The sequence below is a fragment of the Eptesicus fuscus genome, chromosome 1 (assembly GCF_027574615.1).
Source record: "Eptesicus fuscus isolate TK198812 chromosome 1, DD_ASM_mEF_20220401, whole genome shotgun sequence".
In the NCBI taxonomy this organism is placed as follows: Eukaryota; Metazoa; Chordata; class Mammalia; order Chiroptera; family Vespertilionidae; genus Eptesicus; species Eptesicus fuscus.
Genome location: NC_072473.1, coordinates 49,317,124 through 49,335,569, shown reverse-complemented (window position 1 = coordinate 49,335,569; position 18,446 = coordinate 49,317,124). Strand labels below are relative to the sequence as shown.

The 18,446-nt window shown below is 39.9% G+C and overlaps 1 protein-coding gene across 1 annotated transcript in view; it reads left to right on the top strand.

Moving 5' to 3' along the window:
- The window catches only part of OPHN1 (oligophrenin 1), a 625,127-nt gene that overhangs the window by 253,197 nt on the left and 353,484 nt on the right, over positions 1–18,446 (top strand). The window contains exons 4-5 of the mRNA XM_054716147.1: positions 5,837–5,898; positions 18,052–18,123. Of these exons, the coding sequence (XP_054572122.1) occupies positions 5,837–5,898; positions 18,052–18,123 (134 nt within the window). The remainder of the gene's footprint in view (positions 1–5,836; positions 5,899–18,051; positions 18,124–18,446) is intronic.

The following is an 18,446-nucleotide window of genomic DNA, read 5'->3' as shown; positions in this document are numbered from 1 at the left end:
TTTTTTTAAAAGGATGACTTAATATTGTTAAGTTGGCCATGATCCTTGTATTGGTTTACATATTCAATGTGATAACTATAAAAAATCTTATCTCTCAGAAATTAAAAAGGTGATACTAATATTGTTATAGAAATTCAAGGGCTCTAGCTAGAATAGCCAAACAATCTTGAAAAAAAAACACAATATAATGTTGGATGGCTTACACTTTACCACAGTGGTCGGCAAACTCATTAGTCAACAAAGCCAAATATCAACAGTAGAACGATTAAAATTTCTTTTGAGAGCCAAATTTTTTAAACTTGAACTATATAGGTAGGTACATTGTTATTAACTTAATTAGGGTACTCCTAATCTGGCCTTTGCTAAAAACTCAAGGGGCCAAAGAGCCGCATGCGGGCCAAAGAGCCGCAGTTTGCCGACCACTGCTTTACCATTTCAAAACTCATTGCAAGGATATTGTTTTCATGACTGTATGGTACTGTCATAGGACAGGTATAGAATTTGATAGAATTTAATTAAGAGACCAAACATAATTCCTTACTTATGGTTGATTGGTTTTTGACAAGTGTGCCAAAACAATTCAATGTGGAAAGAATACTCTTTTCAATAAATAATGCTGCGAGGCCAATGTCTTATTTGGTTCATATATACATTGGAATACTTTTCAGCCATAAGAAAAGAAGAATACTGCCATTTTTGACAACATGGATGGATCTTGAGAATATCATGCTGCTAAGTAAAAGAATCAGATGAAAAAAGTCAAGAACCATACTTTTCATTCATAGGTGGTATATAAAACTGAAAGCAACAAATGAACAAACAAGACAAAGAAAACCTCATAGCCACAGACAACAGTGTAGTAGTAACCAGAGGGAGGGTGATGTGGGATTACGAGGGGGTCAAATGTATGGTAATTGAAGCAGATTTGACTTTGGGTGGTAAACACATAATGCAATGTACAGATGAAGTATTATTGAGTTGTACATTTGAAAGCTATATAATTTTATTAGCCAATATCAACTTAATAAATTGAATAAAAAATAGTATTGGGATAACTGGATAGATGCATGTGAAAGAATAATGTTAGACCTGTTTCCACACAGCATATACAAAAATTAACTCAAAATGGATTAAGAAACTAAAGTAGGTGTTAAAAGTACAAATCTCTTAGAAGAAAAAATAAAGGTATAACACAATCACCCACCACTCACAAAAATTAAGTCGAAACAGATGAGACTTAAATGTACAAGTGACAAAAGAAAAGGTAGATAAATTGGATTTCAACAAAATTTTAATCCTTTCTTCCTCAAATGACAGTGAAAAGACAGCCCACATTATGAGAGGAAATTTTAAAAATCATCTATCTGTTAAGGGACTTTGTTCCAGAATATATAAGAACTTTTACAACTCATTAATAAACACAAATAACCCAATTATAAAATGGGCAACACAATTGAATAGACATATTTACAAAGAAGATAAGAAACGAACTGAGCTTGCATGGAAAAATACCAGAATAACAAATAATCTCTTGGACTCTTTTAACTAAAATATTTAAGAACAGCAGGTCAGTGAACATTTTCATTTTTTCCTATTTACACTTTCTGATTAGGGTATTTTTCTTCTTTGTACTGAGATTGATCTTTTAATTTGTGGCGTTTGCAAAGGTTACTCCCCTGGATATGTGCAGTAACTTAATCCTCAGAAGTAAAAAATGCCATTTTTTGGTGTTCTGTATTGACCCTGAACTTAGTTTCATTTGTACTGGAATGCTGGATTAGTTGTGCAGTTCTCTTAGGAAGGGAAATTTATTTTTTTATCTAAAAATATTAACATGGATTCATTTGGTTCTCTGTACTTATAATGTTTGTTGTATTTCAGATACCATTTAAGAATATACTTCCTGTTTCTGGTGAGAAGTTGGGAACTTTAAAATAGAAGTTATTAGAATTGAAAGGGATGGTAAAGACTGTCTAGCTTAATTTGGCTTTTGTTTATTAGTTTATTTATTTAGTATATTAAGAAAATGAAGTCCAGGGAGAAGTGACTTGCCCAGTCACCTCACCCGTAAGTGACAGAACTGGCACTAGTAGAGTAGGACATTGGGATGTGGAAAAGGTAATGTTTATTATTGACTGTGTGTTGGCATTGTACATTTACCTACTAATTTAGTCCTTAAAACAACACTCTGAAGTATTTCATCATGTCTATTTGACAAAGTAGGCAACTGAATCTCAAAGGGGTCAAGTCACTTAAATATTTGAAATATTCAAAATTGCACATCAAGAGGATGGTAGACTGAGATTGGAAATCCAAGTTTATCCTAAGTTCATGCTCCTTCTAAATCTTTCTTAAACTAGAACCTTCGTCATTTATTACCCCATCTAATGTTATTTCTTACATACCACATGCCTTTTCACCTACAATCCCACAAAAGCTTTTCAGAAATCTGAGAAACAAAGCTATAATGCAGGGATGGATTTAGGTTTAATAGTAGACACAGAGAGCAATGGGACACAATTGAGAGCTCAGGAATATATAGTCAACTAATATTTGACAAGGGAGCCAAGAATACTAAATGGAGAAATGACAATCTTTTCAATAAATGGTGCTGGGAAAAATGGATATTCTCATGTAAAAGAATGAAACCATTCCCTAATGACACAGCACTCACAAAAATTAACTCTTAATGGATTAAAGACTTGAATGTTAAGACCTGTAACCACAAAACTCTGAGAAGAAAACAGGGGAAAAGCTTTTTGGGATGAGTCTTAGCAATCATGTTTTTTGATATGACACCTTAAACACAAGCAATAAAATAAAATAAAAACTACACAAGTTGGATTACATCAAATAAATAATCAACAGAATGAAATGCCAACCTATGGAATTGAGAAAATATTTGCAATTCATCTATCTGATGAGGAGTTAATATAAAAAAATATAAAGAACTCATACAACTCAATAGCAATAAAAACCCTCAATAATCCAATTTAAAAAATGGTTAAAGGTCCTGAATAGACATTTTCCTAACAAGATATTGAAGTAGTCAACAGGTACATGTAAAGGTGCTCAGCATCACTAGTCATTAGGGAAATGTAAGTAAAAACCATGATGAGATAGCACATCTTGCCTGTTAGAATCTAACTGATAAAAGAGAAATATGCAAATTGACCATACCTCCGCATCACCCACCAGCCAATCAGGAGCGAGTATGCAAATTAACACAAAAAAGATGGTAGGTTAATTTGCATACACCAGCACCGAGTGGCTGGGGGCAGGGTGACCGCTTGCACACGCACCAGCACCAAGCGCCTTGTGTCCCAGGGACAGGCGTTCTCAGGAGCCAGGGTGCTCTGAGCCTATAGGCCCGGAGCAGCCGGGGTCCTGGGACAACCCTCGGCCACTCTGGGCCTACGCGCGCAGGCATGGAGCAGTGGGGGGCAGGGCGGATGTTCCTGCCCCGAGGCTGCTTATGCACGCTCCGGTGCCAAGCGACCTGCGTCCCAGGGACAGGCGTCAGCAGGAGCCAGGCTGCTCTGAGCCTGTAGGCCTGTGTGTAGGCCCGGAGTGGCTGGGGTCCCGGAACGATCCCCTGGCCACTCCGGGCCTTCATGTGCAGGCGCGGAGCAGCCGGGGGCGGGGTGGGAACATCTCTGGGACCCAGGCGCTCCGAGCTGGTGTGCATGCAAGCGGCTGGGGGTGGGGCAGGAACGTCCCCTGTAGCAAGCGAGCAGATAGCAGGGCCCTGCTTGCCCCTGGCCTTGGCAGCAAGGCACAAGCTGTGCCCTGCAGTGAACGAGCAGACAGCAGGGCCCTGCTTGCTCCTGGCTGTGGCAGCGAGGGGCAAGCAGTCCCCTGCAGGGCCCCCACAGAGAGCAGACAGCAGGGCCCTGCTATCCCCTGGCCCTGGTGGCTAAGGGCAAGCAGCCCCCCACAGAGAGCAGACACCAGGGCCTGCGGTGGCGTCAAGCAGGCAGGTCTGCAGAGAGCAGAGAACCATGGGGAACAGGCCTAAGCCGTCAGTAGAACATCCCCTGAGGGCTCCCAGATTGGAGAGGGTGCAGGTCAAGCTGATGGACCCCCCCCACCCCCCGTGCACAAATTTCGTGCACTGGGCCCCTAGTTGCTATTATAAAAAAGACAAGATGTAATTGCTGCTAAGGATGTGGAGGAAAGAGATCACTTGTGCATTGTTGGTGGGAATGTAAATTGGTGTAGCCACTATAAAAAAACAGTATGGAAGCTCCTCAGGAAATGAAAAAATAGAACTACCTTATTATCTAGCAAGTCAATTTTTGGCTATATATCTAAAGAAAATGAAATTACAATGCTGAAGAGATATCTGCACACTTATACTTATGGCAATATTATATGTAATATGCAAGACATGGAAACAATCTAAGTGTCTATTGACAAATGAATGAAAAAGGAAAATATGATATACAGTATATTTAAAATGTGACACACACACACACACACACACACACACACACACACTAGAATACTGTTCAGCCACAGAAATGAAGGAAATCCTGCTATTTGCAACAACATAGATGGACCTTGTGGGAGTTATACTAAGTGAAATAAATCAGATAGAGAAAGACAAACACTGTATGATATCACTGATATATGGAATCTAAACAAACCAAAGTCATGAAAATAAAAAAGTCGAATTTGTGATTGCCAGAGGTGGGGGTGGGCTTGGAAATTGGGTGAAAGTGGTTCAAAGTTATAAACATTCAGTCATAACGAAGTACTGTTGATGTTATGTACAACATGATAAATGTAGTTAAGAATGCTGTATAGTATTGAAATGGGAAACTTGGACTGGAAATGTGCGGTGTTCCCTTGAGCAGGATGGTTCCTGGGCTCTTGTCCGGTGGAGTCAAAGAATGAAACCAAGGAGGAAAGGTGGTACAGCAAAGGTGGAAATTTATTGAGAAACAAGCACAGACTCCCACGTGGGGAGAGGGAAAGAGTTCCACTGAGTGCTTTTTTCCTAAGGTTTATAAAGGCTGCAGATCTTTGTGCCTTGATATCCCCTCTGATTGGTCACTATCCCCTTCTGATTTGAACTCCAGAGCAACCTAACATGGGACACCTGAGACTCTCCTCCCCTCCTTCCTTATTGTTTCCCTATTCCCTCTGGGCTTTCTTCTTCTCTTTTTTAATGAGAGGCATCCTTCCCTTTATTCTGTAAATGTATACCTTTCTGCAGCTCCCAGTCAGTCCCCTTATTCTATGGAAATGTGCCTTCTGCTGTTTCCAGCTCCCATATTCTATGGAAATGTACCATTTGCAGTTCTGTAGCCCTGTGCTTTTTCCATGGACCCCTTAATTCCTAAAATTTCCTAAACCTGCCTATTTCACCCCTAAAAACTCCTATTTTACCCCTAAAAACTCCTTTCAGTATAGTTTAAAGTTATAAAGAGAGTAGTTCCTAAAAGTTCTCATAACAAGGAAAAACAAAGTGTTTTTTAAGTATATGAGGTGATGGATGCTAACAACTTATTATGGTAATCATTTTGCAATATATGTATAGCAAATCATTATGCCATACACCCTAAACTTGTATAGTGTTGTATGTCAATTATATCAATAAAACTGGAGAAAAAAATCTTTCAGGTAGGGGGATTGGCAAAATAAGAAAAGGAAAAGATAAAAGAAACACTGGACAGCACTGAACACATTCTGCTATTGACCTTATATTTGATACATTCTTTTAGTGGCAATGTGGGTGTGGGGCACAGGTTCCTACCTCCTGTTGCACAGATCTTTGTCCATTTGCCCATCAAATACCATGATTAATTTTATTTATTTTTTATCCTTCCAGCTGAGTCTTTCAAGGAATTTGCTGAATTACTCAATGAAGTCGAAAATGAAAGGATGATGATGGTAGGTCACTGCCACTGGGCCTGGCACCAATATCATTGCTTATATTGGTGATTTTTCCTATCTTCTTTGGTTAGATGGATGCTCTGTTGTTTTTGTTTTTGTCTAATAGCTTCCTGGTACTGTAAAGACAGTTAGAAAATAGATATGGTTATTCTAGCTTAAGCTCTCACCCTGAGAGTTTAGCATCTCAGGTAAAGAGAAATTAGTGTGGAAATCCTATTCCTATTCATTTCAGTGAGAAAGGATTTCAGAGGACACTAAACTGGACTGTTGAATATGTTCAACAAAATTGTGGTCTTTTTGTTCTTAAGGACATTATCCATTTATTTCTGTCTCTGCTTCCAGAAATAATATGGACTTTATTTACATACTAGAGGCCCGATACACGAAATTCATGCAAGGGGCTCGGCCCTCACAGCCTGTCTTCCTCTGGAAGGTCGTCCGGAAGGTTGTTCGGCTGCCCGGTCTAATTAGCATATTACACTTTTATTATTATAGATGATTGATTAATTCAAATCTATTATGAAAACTTATTTCTTACATTTAAAGTTTAATTAAAATGACTTTAATAGTCACAGCAATTTTAGTTTTACAGGAAAATTGAGTGGCAAGTACAGAGAGATTTCATATGCTTCCTATAGCCCCCACCCCTTACCACACACAGTTTCCCCTATTTTTAACATCTTGCAAGTATTGTACAGTTGTTTCAATTCATGAGCCAATATTGACATAATATTATTAACTAAAGTCCATAGTTTACATTAAGTTTACTCTTTGTGTTGAAAATTCTATGGGTTTTGACAAATGGGTAACGACATGAATTCACCAATAAAGTATCATCATACAGAATATTCTTAGTCATCCCTTTCTCCTTCCCTTATATAAGAACCCTTGGCAAACACTGATCTTTCCTTTTACTGTGTTTTATCTTTTCTAGAATGTCATATCATTGGAATCATACAGTATGTAACCTTTGAGATATGCTTCTTTCACTTAGCAATATGCATTTAAAGATTGTTCATGTCTTCATATTTTCATGGCTTGATAGCTCATTTTCTTTTATCACTGATATATATTCCATTATAGGGAAGTACTACAGTTTCTTTATATTTTCACCTATTGAAGGACATCTTGATTGCTTCGAATTTTGGCATTTACAAATAAAGGTGCTATAAACATGTGTGCAGATTTTTGTGATATAAATTTTCAACTCTTTTGGATAAATTCCAAAGAGTGAATTTGCCGGATTGTATGACAATAGCTAGGCTAGTTTTGTAAGAAACTGCCAAACTTTCAAAGTGACTGTAGCATTTGCATGTCCACTAGCATTGAATGAGGGTTCTTGTTGCTCCACATCCTTGCCAGATTTGATGCTATCAGGTATTTTGAATTTTACCCTTTGAACACATTGCAGACGGATCACGAGAATTCTCGGGTTTTCTGTTCTAAGGCTTGTGGCCAATCATGAGAATTCTTTAAAAAGATATACTAGTAAGCTTGTAAGAATATGTAATAGGTATTTAATTTTAAAGTGTGCCATTAACATTTATGTAAAACATTTTTTTGTACTCGTCAATAGAAACTTATCTGGCCACTGGCTAAAGCTAGCAATAAAACTACTGGTCCGCAATGTGTTTAATAGGTGTATAGTGAGATCTCATTGCTAGTGTAGTTTGCATTTTCCTGATGATGTATGATGTAGAGCATCTTTTCATATGTTTATTTGATATATGTAGATCATCTTTGGTAAGGTGTGTTTGTTCAGGTCTTTTGCTCATTTCTTCCTTTGGTTGTTGGAACTTTGTGGAGGACAACAAAGAATTCTACCTTCTCTTTCCCTCATAGGATGTCTTCCTATTGGCAGACCATTTCTGTTAAGCCCATTTATTCAGATATTAAGAGTTCTTTCATCTGTAATCACTCTTCCTTTTCAACATTGTGGTACTGGCTTCTCAGAATACTGCTGTCATTTAATCTAGGCTTCTAGAGATGAAGCATTGAAGGCAGGGCTTGGAGGTAAGAGAATTAGAGACTATTAGGATCTAATAATGGCTGTTCCACTGATTTACTTGTTAACTTTAGATTTATCACATATTCTCTGAGTCTCTCCTTCTTTATATGTAAAATGATGAAAATAATCTTCAACTCCCAAAGTTGTTTTAAATACTCCAAATATAATGAATATGAAAGTTTTATTAATATCAGAAAACACTGATTATGTGTGTTGTATTTAGTTACCTTTTGTTGCTCCCATGATTTTGCTTATGGAAATTTCACTTGGGAAATTTCTTAGTTCAAGATATTTGCTTCTAAGGGTACTGAAAGGCCAATATGGGTAGTTTTCCTGGAGTCTGGTATCTGATTTACTAACTAATCCACACTCTACCAAATGTTTTTTTTCCTGCCTGAAGAGTTTATGGACTCCTGCCAATGTTGATCTCAAAAGCCATTCACCCCCATTTTATTCAGATACAATTAGAAAGCTCAGCTGTGCTCTCTTTGGCCCTTGATCTCTTTTATTTACCCAATTACAAAGCTCTCAAATATTGAAGTAGGATTCATATTTTGAGATGTTGTTTTTCCCACCCCTCTTGCTGGCTGTTTGCCAAAAGAGTAACTTATTTTCTTCTGTCTTTAATTATGTTGTGCCCTTTTGTCTCCACAACTCTTCAGTCATGTACTGAGTGTTGGCTCCCCATTTCCCATTTACCAGTGATTTCATGAATGCTGTGAAGGTTAGGCTCAATGAGGTCCTTTCACAATATGCCAGAAATTCATTTCTTGACTGCACCTCTTCCATTTCTTGGACTCCAATACCCCAGTATGGATAATGTGGGAGATATTGATAAGCTTTTTAAAATCATTTTTTTATCCTTTCTATAAGAAGAGACCAAAAGAAGCTTTAGAAGAACAAATAGGAAGTTCAAAGTCCTAGCATGTGACAACTGCAAATGTTCTAATCACTCTCAGAAATGAATTTAAATTGTGGAAAGAACTATGGAGGGAAGAAATGAAAAGGAGCATCCCAGCTGTGATTTCTTCAACAATACCCTAGGGGAGGTTGTAGTACCTTAGAAGGTGGCCTTTAGCAGTCTGAATTACAGACTTCCTGTATGGTTAAAGATAGGAGGTTTGCCTAAATGCATTTATGACTCTGAAGGGCATTTTATAGGCAGTGTTCAAGGTTTGTCTTTGAGGACTGCCAAGAATAACCTAAAGTGGCCCATGATATTTAAAACAGTCTGTCCTTCATGCCTTCTTTTGGTAATTGATTAACCATCAAAGATTCCTAAACAGTTTTGCACTACTGGATTGAATACCGTCTCTACCTTGCTAAATGCCCTATCTAGTGTTAATATGTGCTTCATTCAATAGAAACATGATTAGATATACTCACTAATACGTTTAGCATGTTACTTATTATTCTGGGGATTCTACCCTGAGATAACAGGTAGGAACTTTTCTCCTAGAAAGCTCACAAAATGGATACAATGATCAGAAAGGGCAATAAGGGCCAGCATTTATGAGTTGTTGCTAGATTGCTTCTTTTTAAAATTAATTTATTTTCTAATTATAGTTGACAGAGAATAAGTAGTTGCTATAATTTTAAGTTATTTAAGGATAAAACAGAATGAAAAAGAAAACAGAAACAAGCTTCAGTGTGACCTTTTCATACATCTCTAACTCTGTGTTTTGGCAGAAAGCAGCATAATAACCAATTAGTGTCAAAGAGATGAAGAGATGAAGAGTATCTCTTTGTTTTGTAGGAGACTGGCAGCAATATTGCCAATGTGATTAAGGGAAAACTATAGACTCCAATTTTGGTGAATCATGCACTACTTTCTAGACTGAGACAGGCCAAACATATAAAAAGCAGTAGCCTTCTGGGTTGGCATGACACTTGCTTATGCAACAAAATGCCCCTTGGAACATAAATAAAACCTGATTGCCTGCATATGCCAGGGCTCACCTGAATGAATACTCATATAGCAGCTTGACACATGCTACTCTCTTTAGAAGTGGCAAGTCTCACAGTATCACTTCTTCTGTACTCTGTTGTTTCAATGCAGTAACAAGTCCATCATATTCAAGGTAGGGGACAGAGACCTAACCTCACAATGAGAGGAGCGTCACAAAATTTTTTGGCCATGTTTTCAAACCTCTACAAAGTTCAAAAAATGACTCCCTGCACTGAATCTGATACCAAGACTTAATTTGTTTCATGTGGGCATACAAGGTTAATAGCACATAATCCATAATCCACAGAAGTGTAGAGCATGTGGGGCAAGAGTGATAGCCTGGTACTTTTAGTCGACCAATTCTTGTTTTTAATCGAGAGTCACTGGTGTCTTTATTTTTCATACCAGGGCAGCTAGTGGAGCTCTTTGATTGGATAAAAGTTTGTCCATTTAATTGAACCTTGACTCATACCTGGATATAAAACAGGAGATCCAAAGTGCCTGTAGTGAAGCATCCATCTTATATAAAAACTGCTGTTTGAAATTTTAACCCTGCTATTTTGGCTTCTGTAAACGCTTGCTTGCTTAAATAATAAGGAAAATAAGACTACTCCCATTCCAGAGAGGCCATAAACCTTCCCCAGATGAAGTTATCAGTGCTGGCGCCAGGCCATGCCTTTGGTTGAGGTCTCAAAGCCCCAGCACATAGGGCTCTTTAAGAACTTGCAAAGGGGACCGGACAAACCCTTATTTGGGAGACAAAGAGCTAGAAGAAATATAAATAGGGAAGCTTCCTCCATGTTTCTTTGCCCAGAATTTGAAAGGCATTTTTCTCTGGGTCTGTGTGTAATAATAATAAAGTGTTGCTTGGTTTTTCTCTGGGTTTCTGCAACATTAATGGTTCCCTGAAACACCGGGAAATCAACCATGCTTGGCCTTTTTGGCCTCCGGTGTGTGGGCTGGGTTTGGGACCCTGGGGCGCCGGATAGGCCTCTGGGATGCACCGCTCTGCTGATTTCGCAGAATTGAGACTCCAGGCGCTCCCAGACCTCAGCCCAGACCCCGGCTGGCATTTGGAGTGGACAGACACTTCTGGACCTGTTGACAGAATCAGTAAGGTAGGGGCCCCAGTCAGTCAGGCCCACTCCAGGTGAGTGGAAGGGGGAGCTTGATCACCTCTCCGGAAGTCATATGGCTTCCTCAGGCAATTGATTAGGAATCAGGTGGACTGTTTAAACTCTGAGTAAATATCTGGTGTAAGTCAAAAACTCGCACTGTCTGGTATACAAATGTTAAGTATGAGAATCTGCGTAAAAGCGAAAGCTACTTTGATTTATTCTGTAATTTATTCTCTACTTCTGTTGACTTGTCTGGTTAAAACGTTTGATTTATTAAAGGCTGAACACCATGACAGACTGCCAAGGTCTCAAGCAGCTGCTGGGATTCCTTTTTATCCCAGAGACGTTTGCTCTCTATCACGAAGGGAATTGGCCCCCTTAGCTAGTGGAATTTCTCTCTTGTTTGTACAGTAGAGAACTTTTAATTTGCGCTTCCCTGATTTGTGATTTTACTGTATTAGGTTAAAATTGTAAAATTCTAAGGTTAATTTAGAGGTATAAGATTTGTAAAAGTTGCAACCCAGAGAAGTTTAAACAAAGGCTAGACCACTACCCTTTTCTCCCCTACTAAGGCTTATGGGGTTAAGATTAGTACATTTTCTCATGGCCTGTGTAAGGTGAGAGAAGGACAGCTGAATTTTTATGGCTTTCCTGGGTAAACTGCTTTGTGGGCTGCTTTTTCAGCCCTTCTATCAAGCAGAGAATCATGTGGTCGCGAGACCTGCCACCTGCCTGCCCTTCCTGATGGATTTACAGTGGGTCTCTGTCAGTGACAGCACCCGCTCTGACTAGAGGGCGGGGACGGGGTAGGGGGGGGGGGGGCGCATGGCAGCGGAGGCTATCTGCGTGGCCCTGGGCATGAAGCCAGATTTGGCACCAGCAATCTCCCGAAGGGGACACTTTGAGGCTGGTGCCGGAGTAGGGGAGGAGGAGAGCCGAGGGCTGCTCCAGAGCAGGTGTGAGATAGGGTAGAGGCAGTGGGATTCACTCTCAGCCTGCTGAGATAGAGGAGCCCTAGGCTCAGGGAGAGGGGGATAGTTGGAGAGATCAAAGGTAGTAAGAATGTGTCCTTGAGTGTAAAAAGCCTGAATATACAGGATCTCAGACCACTTGCCTTGTTTCTCCTGCTACAGAGTAAATGGCTAATGCAGAAAGCGGCGGGGTGTGTGTGTGGGGGGGGAGAGGTGGGGGGTGGGGGGCGCGCGTCAGCGGGGAAAGCAGGGAGAAAATGTTTGTTGATTTCTGCTGGCTGGTTTCTTCAAGGCCACAGCTTTCTACAAAGCATAATAAATCTTTCTCTGCCCCTGTTTTGTCCTCTTTAACCCTTCCAATACTAAATTAAATCGATACAATATACTTGAAATTGCATAAGGAAGAATGTAGCAGTTTTTACTAGACATGTTTTAATTTACCTGCTCTTAGTTTCATTACAGGAGGAAGGTCTCTTATACTTTGTTAAAGGTATATTTTCTTGAAAGTAAAAGTACATTTAAATATATTCATAAATGTTAATCTAAGAAATGCTGACTGTTTACTTTTTGGTAATCATTAAAGGATTGAGGTTTCTAAGAATAAGGAATTACTGAATAGAAAGTCTGAGGCATGGCTATGCATTTTTAAAGGACAAAGAAAAAAGTTTTAAAGTCTAATTTGAAAATGTGAAACTTATAAAGGAAAAGAGAAATGCTAAAAAGAAATCCAACTAGTATTATCATAATCATCTATTCATAAATCCTGTCTACCATGGTTATATATCTTATATGTCTTGTTTGGCTTGCCATTTTCAGTTATTTATTAGGATCCTCCTAGAGGACATAACCTGGTCTTTCCCTTCCTCTCTCACTCCTGATTCTGACAAAATCTGTAACTAGATTAAAGATCTTTTCTTTCAGGAGGCCTTCCAGGCTTTCAGTTTACAAGAAATTTCCCTGCACACCCTTGTCATCCTCTGCCTTCTTTTCCAGTCTAACTAAGAGTCATTTTCTCCACGGGTCAGACCCCAGCCTCTGGGAGGGAAGACTGCTACAGCGGTAGTCTGTAGTTTTCTCCGAAACTCCCGCTGTTTCTATTTCTCCCCTCTGTAGGAATTGTCTTCCTCTGCTTCACTATAGGAAAGGGAGACAAGCAACGGGCCCTAGGATTTGTGAAAGTGGCTGGGGATGAAGCTGGTAAAGTTTCCCATTTGCAAATGTGCTGCAAGGGTTTAGGACTACAAGAGCAGCTCAGGACATTCAGACCCTCCCAGAGAGGAGGAGTCTGACTGAGGGACTGGCCGAGACCCCGTTGGGTTAGGAGGACCGGAGGCTGCATATTGAACTTATAGACTGCAGTTTGCTGGGCAGAGGTGCAGGCCCAGTTGTATAGGGGTTAAGCTGCCTGTGTGCAGCAAACAACTTTCTCCCGTGCCAGAATACATTTTAGGGAAATTGGACAGACTGTGTTTGTGGCTAGAAAGAAAAACTGGCCACCATACACAGCCCTGACAGTGGCCTGCAGAAAATTGTATAATGGACTTTGGTCACCTCCCTGAGTTGTTTGTATAGCCCTACCATGTATCATATTTGGTAGCAGAAGATTTGGCTGCCAGACGAGGCCGCAGGGGCAATGTTTTACTTCATTATGTAAATATGTTATATTAACCTTTAATTCTCTTGCAGATTTGAATATAGTTGCCAAAAGGACAGGTGCCCAAATGGGCAAGGAAAAATACCTATCAGGTTTTGGTCTCTATTGCTAGACAGTTGGCAGCCTGTATACTGCCTTGCAGGCCTATGTGACTATACCCATGTCAGGGGTGGCACAGACCTCAACTGTAGGAAACTGGGGGAGACCTATTTGGAATAGAGGAAAGTAGTGAGTACCAGCTCTCTGTTACAGGAATTACAGACCCCATGAGGTCCTGTGACATGTGAGAGCCTGAGAAGGGATAAAGCTCCCTTAGTCTGTTCTGAGAGGGCATGTCACCCCTCCCAGAGACCATATATAGTTTAAGGACAAGTCAAGTAGGGTGAACCCTACTACAGGAACAGCTGTGACTATCTATTTGGGTATAGACACGTTTTAAATTTCTTCTTGTAATTTAAAGGCAGTTACTGTTTTATATAATACATTTAGAAAAATATTACTCTAAAGAGTCCATAGAAAGGACTGGCAAGGAAAATCAGAAAATCTTAAAGCAGGTCAGTATATTTATCTCCTTATATAATTCCTCTGAAATTTGGCAATACTTAATAAATAAATCATGGCAATGCATTTCTTTGCATAAATTCAGTAAGACCCGTTTCCAATAGTGGTTTTATTAACCGAGAACTTTGATTTGAGTATCATGTTTTAAAGAGCCCTGTCTGGACTCTGAAGACTTGAAGCCAATAAAAGTGCCATGGAAAAAGCCTGGTGTCCTGCTTGGGAACCCTGAAAATAGCTGGTGCTGGAGCATCAGGCCCATGCCCTACCATCGCTGGCGGTTGGTCAGAGTAGAAGGGGAGCAAAAAGGGCGCCTCTGTGTCCCTGCGGACCCCCATGCACTCTAGGCCGCAATGAGTAGGAGGGCTACTGAGATGGGCCTTGAAGCCTAGGGCGCGGCCCGAGTGGAGTCCCTGCAGGTGAGGGATTCACCTAACTCAGCAGATACTGCAGGCGGGCCTGAAGGCAGCGGGATGGCTTGGCTTCCTGGCCCTATGGGGCACATTAAGATTCAATCATGAAATTCAGGCAAGGGTGGTCAATTACCATTCTTATTATGTTTATGCAAACAATCAGGCCAAATTGAATGCAATAGATAAACTAGTCTTGATTTGGCTCTTTTAATAAACAGAAGGATAATTTTAAGGAGAAAAATTCTATTTCAATAGAAGTTATTAAAACTGAATTTTTTTTCCCTTCCACCAGACCATTTGTTACAGTTTGTCTCCGCCAGGTCACAAGCCCACCTCCTTCTGTGCCCAGGCCTCATTGTCCCTCTGACAGAGAGTAAGGATATCTTGGCTCTGAAAGAAAACTCTGCCCCTCTTCAGCATGGAAGTAGCCAGAGGAACACCACTGACGTCCATTTTCCCTGAAAGAATTCAGAGCCAGGATCTTGAGGCTACCAAATGTAACTAAGTCTTTCCACCTCTACGTATGTAAGACAAAGGGTATACACAAAGGGGTTCTCACCCAAAGTCTTGGCCCCTAAAAAGGCCAGTAGCCTACTTATCCAAAAAAAAAACAAAAAAAACTTGACCCCATTGCATCTATGTAGCCTGCCTGCCTCCGAGCAGGAGCAGCCACTGCTATACTTGTCAAGGAAGCAGACGAAGCAGCCAGGAGGCTGCCCTAAAACCAGTGGGGCCTCTATAGATTCTAGTGACTCTTCCAGACCCTGACCTACCCACCTCACCAGCTTACACAGAAACCCAATATAGAAAAGCTGAAATCCATAACCCAATCTAGAAAAGCTGAAATCCATAACCCAATCTAGAAAAGCTGAAATCAAGTTCTTACAGGCTTTACAGTCCACCCAGAAAGCAGTCCAGAAGCACGTCTGAGACACTCTTCCTGTACAAACTTATGATCTGGTTCATCCCTTCCGCCCTGGTGACTCTGTTTAGGTAAAGAAATTTTCCACCCAAGGACTGACTCCTACCCGGAAAGGACCACCCCCACGGCAGTCATGGTCAATGGGATCCTGACATGGCTTCATCACACCCGGCTTAAGACAGCCCAGGCAAAATAGAGAGTCCAGTACTCTTCATGCCCTCTAGAGATTACTTCTGGCCCTCATTCCGGGCCCTTATCTTATAAACAGGCCCACTAACTTTATTCAGCAGAAAATTAATTCTATCAAGCTCATAGTCCTCAGGGGTCAATATAGCTCCAACCCCAATAATGACCCAAAAGAGTCAATGATTTAACTCATGTACATAAAACCAGTGGGGAATGAAGTATCCATCTTATATAAAAACTGCTGTTTGAAATTTTAACCCTGCTATTTTGGCTTCTGTAAATGCTTGCTTGCTTAAATAACAAGGAAAATAAGACTACTCCCATTCCAGAGAGGCCATAAACCTTCCCCAGATGAAGTTATCAGTGCTGGCGCCAGGCCAGGCCTTGGTTGAGGTCTCAAAGCCCCAGCACATAGGGCTCTTTAAGAACTTGCAAAAGGGACTGGAAAAGCCCTTATTTGGGAGACAAAGAGCTAGAAAAAGTATAAATAGGGAAGCTTCCTCCATGTTTCTTTGCCCAGAATTTGAAAGGCATTTTTTCTCTGGGCCCACATGTAATAATAATAAAATGTGATTCCATTTCTCTAAGCATTGCTTGGTTTTTCTCTGGTTTTCTGCAATAGTAGGACCTGGATAAATATACATACAAAACCCCAATTTGCCATGCTTTTTGGTGGTAGTTTAAAAATTGCTTCTTAGTTTGTAGAATACAGGACTGGTCAAAATTGGCTTTTGACTCTGTCTTCTATTTTCGTTATTTTGTCTTACTGATACTTTATGTCTTGACAAGAAAGCCAGTCCCTCATTTCCACGTCTTTTAGTAGATCAAAATTAATGCAACACGTCCTAAAATCCAGCCCTTCAGATGCATTTGCTAAAGTCCTCCAATAAAGTGCAAATAATTCACACCACTGAAGAAACAAACCCACTTGCTGCCTTGGGCAGATGCCATATACCAAGAGGTTTACATGAAGATAAAGTTTTATATATCTCTATCTGCCCATTGAATAAGGGATCTGGTTTGGAGATGATGTTTTTTTTTTATCTCTAGAACATATCAATGCCAATATTTTAGTACCTGGACAGGCTGTTCCTATCAGCTTCTGAGCATCTATAATAAGGTAATTGGGAGGCCTGGTCTAGTGTTGTGTGTTGCTTTTAATAATACTCAAAATTCTGAAGGAAATGTTCTGGTTTTATGACATAATAGAAGGAGACTAGAACAATTTATTCTGATGCTATTATTGCTAACTCATTTGCCTCCCATGAAGTCGTTTGTGCTTGGTGCAATTGGCCTTTTCATGTATTTTTCATTCTCTTTTCTACTTACAGCACATACTTCAGGCCTCCTTTCTATATTTCTGGACATGACTCTGGATATTTTTCTTTTTAAAAAAATTTCTTATTGTTTAAAATATTACATGTGTCTGCTTTTTTCCCCATTGACCTCTCTCCAGCCATTCCCACCTCCCAGCACATGCTCTCACCCCCCTACTGTCTGTGTCCATATGTTATGCTAATATGCATGCATACTAGCCCTTTGGTTGCTCTCTTACGTCTCCCCCTACCTTCCCTCTGAGGTTGGACAGTCTGTTTGATGCTTCTATGTCTCTGGATCTATCTTTGTTCATTAGTTTATGTTCATTATATTCCACAAATAAGTGAGATCATGTGATATTTATCTTTCTCTGACTGGCTTATTTTGCTTAGAATAATATTCTCCAGGTCCATCCATGCTGTTGTAGATGGTAAGAGTTCCTTCTTTTTTAGAGCAGCATAATATTCCGCTGTGTAGATGTACCACCGTTTTTTAATCCACTCATCTACTGATGGGCACTTAGGCTGTTTCCAAATCTTAGCTATTGTAAACTGTGCTGCTATGAATACAGGGGTGCATATATTCTTTCTGATTGGTATTTCTGATTTCTTGGGATATATTCCTAGAAGTGGGATTACTGGGTCAAATGGCAGTTCCATTTTTAGTTTTTTGAGGAAACTCCATACTGTTTTCCATAGTGGTTGCACCAGTCTGCATTCCCACCAGCAGTGCATGAGGGTTTCTTTTTCTCTACATCCTCACCAGCACTTGTCCTTTGTTGATTAATTTGGATATTTTTCAATTAAAATATCTGATCAGACTACTGGTAAAATTACAGAGAAATGCCTCCAATATTCCTTCTCTCATTTCCTCTCAAAGCATTTGATTTTAAGAGACCAATATAGGAAAATGACAGCAACAAAACCCAAAGACTCAGCACACTAGTTAACACTTTACAGGATGGTGTATTACAAAGAAATGCCCTAGTAATAAGGAATCTTGAATCTGATTTTGCTAAACTAAAAATTGTTTTGTGTGTTCTTTCTTTTCTCTAGGTACACAATGCTAGTGACTTGCTGATCAAACCCCTGGAAAGTTTTCGGAAGGAGCAAATAGGCTTCACCAAGGTACATTTGCTTTATATGCATAACATGTATTTTTTTTACAGAACTTGAATAGTTGTTAGGCAACTACTTTTCAGTTTTCTGGGGTGAGAAGGGTTTATCTCTATAAGAAAACTCGTAATCAAAACAGATGAGAAAATTAATTAGCTTCTGGCTATGCCTTCAACTAGTTATGTATCTCTGGACAAGACACTTCTCCTTTGGGAGTTTCAGGTTCTCCATCTGGCAAATGAGGAGTTTGATAATAATAGCTATTATTTAAAGACTACTTATCCTGGCTGCTGTGGCTCAGTGGTTGAGCATTGACCTATGAACCAAGCAGGTCA